This window comes from Saccostrea echinata, unplaced genomic scaffold (assembly GCF_033153115.1).
Source record: "Saccostrea echinata isolate AGI-Se365-2 ecotype Australia unplaced genomic scaffold, CSIRO_AGI_Sech_v1 ptg000004l, whole genome shotgun sequence".
Lineage (NCBI taxonomy): Eukaryota > Metazoa > Mollusca > Bivalvia > Ostreida > Ostreidae > Saccostrea > Saccostrea echinata.
The window spans coordinates 280,753-285,247 of NW_026889753.1; the positions used below are offsets into that span (position 1 = coordinate 280,753).

General features: G+C 30.3%; 1 protein-coding gene across 1 annotated transcript; it reads right to left on the minus strand.

The window, feature by feature from the left end:
* Positions 1 to 2,086: 2,086 nt before the first annotated feature.
* Positions 2,087 to 3,973, minus strand: LOC133179218 (uncharacterized). The gene is made up of 4 exons (XM_061314009.1): positions 3,530 to 3,973; positions 2,736 to 2,947; positions 2,339 to 2,430; positions 2,087 to 2,100 (listed from the first exon to the last, which is right to left on the minus strand). The coding sequence occupies exons 1-4, from the start codon at positions 3,965 to 3,967 to the stop codon at positions 2,087 to 2,089; spliced, it is 756 nt and encodes a 251-aa protein (XP_061169993.1). The 5' UTR covers positions 3,968 to 3,973.
* Between the last annotated feature and the right edge of the window lie 522 nt (positions 3,974 to 4,495).

The following is a 4,495-nucleotide window of genomic DNA, read 5'->3' on the forward strand; positions in this document are numbered from 1 at the left end:
CATTACGATGTACTTCCGGTTTAGAAACTTGTTAAAGTAATTGATAAATTTATCCTTGCATTTGTAATATAACCGATAAATATATCGAGTTTGAATGGCGGTATCTTATGAATGACTGTATTTTGAGATGAACTGAATATTGTTTTAAGTTTAATTTGTTTTGTTTAAATTATTTATTGTAAAATATATTTTATTTAATTGATAAATATGTAAGAATTCATTATTTCATACTTGTATAGAATATTTGGTGACACTTGTTCACGTGAAAGATCGTGATATTTTACAATTGACCAATCAGATTGTTCGATATAATTGATCATTAATTGATAATCCAATGAAATTTCATAATTATTAATTCCGTTAATATCTGTCATTTTCCAGCACTTTCCGTTATTTTCTGTCATAGAGTCATATAAAAGTTAGACGCTGAGATTTTTTAGTCACTCTTCTGCTTATTTTGATTTGGTAGGTCCGTTTTACGGAACTCTCAGATCTTTTTAGGATTTTATTTTAATTTTTATTTTGTCTATCTTTTATTTTATTTTATTTATTTATTTTTATTTAGGAATTTATTTTTAATTTATTTATTTAGGATAGGGTTTTACCGTGTAGGACACAAAATAGTAAAATACTATTGTCCGCTATCGGTTGTTTTTAAAGACTCAACAGTCTATGACTGAGTAGTCTTCTTTAGTAATTAATTTATCTAGGATTATTTTATTTTTCATTTTTACTCTATTTTATTTCATTTTCATTTTAATGCAAACTATGTAACTAAAGTTATACGTTTGCTATCTTTCTCTTTTATGATGACTAAAGTTGATTAGTTCAACGAAAGTCAATTATTTATTTTATTTTCATACAGTAATTTAATTATTCTAGATATGTAAATTTCTCTTCAATTATTTTTAATAGAAATTATTTTATTTGAGTACTTGGGAATTTTTAAACGTTGCTTCTCGATAAACTTACTTATGATTATTAGAGTTATCTTTCTTTGCCCCTAGTGTTTACAAGCTAACCTGTTAAATACAGTAATGCTTGTCGTTAAGTTTTACAAGTCAAAGTTATAAATAACTACGACTTGTTGTCACATATTTTATACGTATAGGAATAGATACGTTAGATTTTTGGGGTGGTTTTTCAGTCTGTTTTATGGTATGATTTTAATTATTTATTTTAATTAAACATTTATTATTATTAGTTTGGTATGAATGTGGTGTGTATGTCGTCGTTGAAATAAACTGTTTGTTGATAATGCACCAATTAAATTTAATTGTTTAATGTTTATAATCTTATGTCTTCTTTGCGAATAGTACATTTATAAAAGGAGTTGAGTGAATTATTTATACTATGAAAACAGTTTCTAGCAGAACCGCTAGCGTTACATAAGGATGAACATAAAAACCCTTTAAAAAAGCTACACATGAATAACACACTAGCTAAGGATAAACATAAAAACCCTTAAAAAAAGCTACACATGAATAACACACTAGCTAAGGATAAACATAAAAACCCTTTAAAAAAAGCTACACATGAATAACACACTAGCTAAGGATAAACATAAAAACCCTTAAAAAAAAGCTACACATGAATAACACACTAGCTAAGGATAAACATAAAAACCCTTAAAAAAAGCTACACATGAATAACACACTAGCTAAGGATAAACATAAAAACCCTTAAAAAAAAGCTACACATGAATAACACACTAGCTAAGGATAGACATAAAAACCCTTAAAAAAAGCTACACATGAATAACACACTAACTAAGGATAAACATAGAAACCCTTAAAAAAAGCTACACTTGAATAACACACTAGCTAAGGATAAACATAAAAACCCTTTTAAAAAATACACATGAATAACACACTAGCTAAGGATAAACATGATTATATACTTTGACAAGATAATTTTGCTGTAATGGCAATACACACAAACATCCTCTGTAAATGATGTCTCTTAATGACATCTGAATCCGAGTTATTTTTTTTTACCGTCATAAATTTAACACTCGTTAAAGAAATTCTGTGCACTTTCTGCAAAATTTGCATTAAAATAGAAATGACACTTAAAAAAAGCACTGTTAAACCTTATTCCCTGAAAATCAAAAAAAAAAAAAAAAAAGGAAACGATAATCAGCTTTTCAAAGTTTGACAACACTTAATTAATGATTCAATTGAATTTTACAGTAAAATTCTCCACTTTTCCATTCATTGTTTCAATTTTACACTGAACAGGCATCTTGTCAGTAATGAATGACTCCAAATCGCTGTCAGGTTCACATCCAAATCTTTTACGTAGCATATCTTTCTCAATCTCGTATGTAGAATAATACTCTCATTTCCTATCATCAGTGAGTACATGGTCTCTTTCTTTTCGAAGGCAATTAATTTTCCTTCCATCACACTTGGTGGTGCTTCACATGGTAAACAATATAAAATAGAAAGTCCAAATTATTTACACAGAGCTTCAAATTTTTGGAGATACATATTTATCTACTGATTTTTTTCTCTATCACCTGCATATAATTACCACTGTTTATGAATGAATGCTTATAAAGAATTTCATTGGTTGATGTATTTAGTATGATTTCAATTCTGAATACTTTTGAGAAAGAATCAATATATAACATATCATTTTTTCCCATATAAATTTCATACAAGCAGAAAAACATTCAATCAATCATCAGCTGACAGCTTCTTATTTAAGACAGCCATTTTTTTCTACAAACCTGAATCGTGGTTCTTTGAGTGGTCGAAACAGACACCTCCTCCTGGTACGATGAAGTTACAACATTTGAAAATTCCAAGTACTCCCCAACCTTGCACATAGAGACCAATTCCCTCCATAGGGACACCTTAATTTCCTCCGTGCCATCATTTACTCTTATGTTTCGGACCTCAACGTCAGATCCTCTAACTTGTACGGTGCGTACCATCTCTTCCTGCAATTCAATGAATTGTGTAAAAAGCATTTATTTGAATAAATTTATAAAAGTGTTTTTCCAGAATGCTAGTCTGTGAAAAACATGATCATATTGTCAAAGCATCCTAATAAATGTGTGCGTATTTAAGATAAAGTATTTCCTAGTTCCATGATGTTGAGTTTACTGCATGTATTTTACATGCAATTTCAGACGTCAGAAGAAGAAATTAAAACATGTAGTCAAGTTAAAACAAACCCAAGCTAAGAATCCAAAGAACCATGAAGTTCTTACATTGCAAGGGTACTAATGATTTAAGACTGAAACTAAATTATTTAATGAGTCACTTATTTTTCCAAATACATATTCTATGGCATAGTAGAATATTACATTGTATATTAAAATTATTAATATGTATATTCTCATCTTCTTCAGTTGTAATTACCTTCATTTCAAAAGATTTAAACGAAGGTTTGAAGACTAAGATTGTACATGTAACACTGAATGAGCTGTCGCCCTGGTTAATCCACGTCTCGCTTTCCCTAAGTTTAAAGATCCAATTCAGCTGGGCCAAAATAAAACATTAAAATAAAAAATGCTTACCGAAGTCACTCTTCCTTTAATTGTCACCATTGTCTTCACAGGAGATGTTTTGACATCTCTTATGGCAACAGACTTTGCAGGCAAGGAGTTGGCAATCGATTTCGCTGTTGCCTGCAGATGTGGTGGTACATTAATCAGTAAAGTCTTCATGACCTTGCTGACAGTTGTTAGAATAATGCAAGGGCACGGGTCTATTTTGTAGACATAATTAGTCAACAGGACACTGTCTTGGTCCTTCACAGAAGTAAGTTTACTCAAATCGTATAGGACAATTTTGATAGCGTCCTCTTGATCAGCCGCACCCAACGTGACCGACTTCCTCTCTCTGCCATCTGCTGTCATGTATTTGGAAGGGTTTGATGATCCAAATATCCTAACCCTAAGAGGGTTGGAGTAGGGTTTGGGCTTGGAAGCCTTTAGCTTCTTGATACTGAACATCTGTAATTGTAAAAAATTTAAGAAAGTTAAATCATGCTTCAGTTTTGTATTGACTCCATACATTTGAAGGTTTAAATTATTTTTAGACTGAAACATACTCATTAGTATTGTACTTACATGTTTAACTAAATTTTGCTTTTAATGGTTTTGATTATTTCTTATTAAGTTAAGTGGTTACCATAGGTAGACTTTTTGCTTCGATTAAATCCTTCTATGATTATTAAGATTTTGTCATAAAGGAACTAACAATTTAACACTAGTAGGAAAATAAACAAAAAAAACCTACAAAAAATTGTATAATTTCATGTCAGACTAGTTAAAAGTTACAAACAATGACTTATGGTCAGAGTAATATGATTCTAGTACTCCCCAGGAATATACATGATCACAGTCAACATTTGTGAATGCTAGATCTAACACAGAATTGTAGTCAGTCGTGCTATCAGTCTCCAAGTATCTGAGATTGAATTTTCCCAACAAAAAATGCTGAAAATCTTTGAAAGTCCCAGAATCTAAATTGAAATCACC

What these genes read in the sequence shown, in the direction of transcription:
- LOC133179218 (XM_061314009.1), bottom strand. Translation starts at nt 3,967, where the DNA reads ATGTTCAGTATCAAGAAGCTAAAGGCTTCCAAGCCCAAACCCTACTCC. An exon ending in TTAAAGGAAGAGTGACTTCG is followed by an intron (nt 2,948 to 3,529) that starts GTAAGCATTTTT and finishes ATTGAATTGCAG; the next exon opens with GAAGAGATGGTACGCACCGT. An exon ending in ACTCAAAGAACCACGATTCA is followed by an intron (nt 2,431 to 2,735) that starts GGTTTGTAGAAA and finishes TTTATATTGTTT; the next exon opens with ACCATGTGAAGCACCACCAA.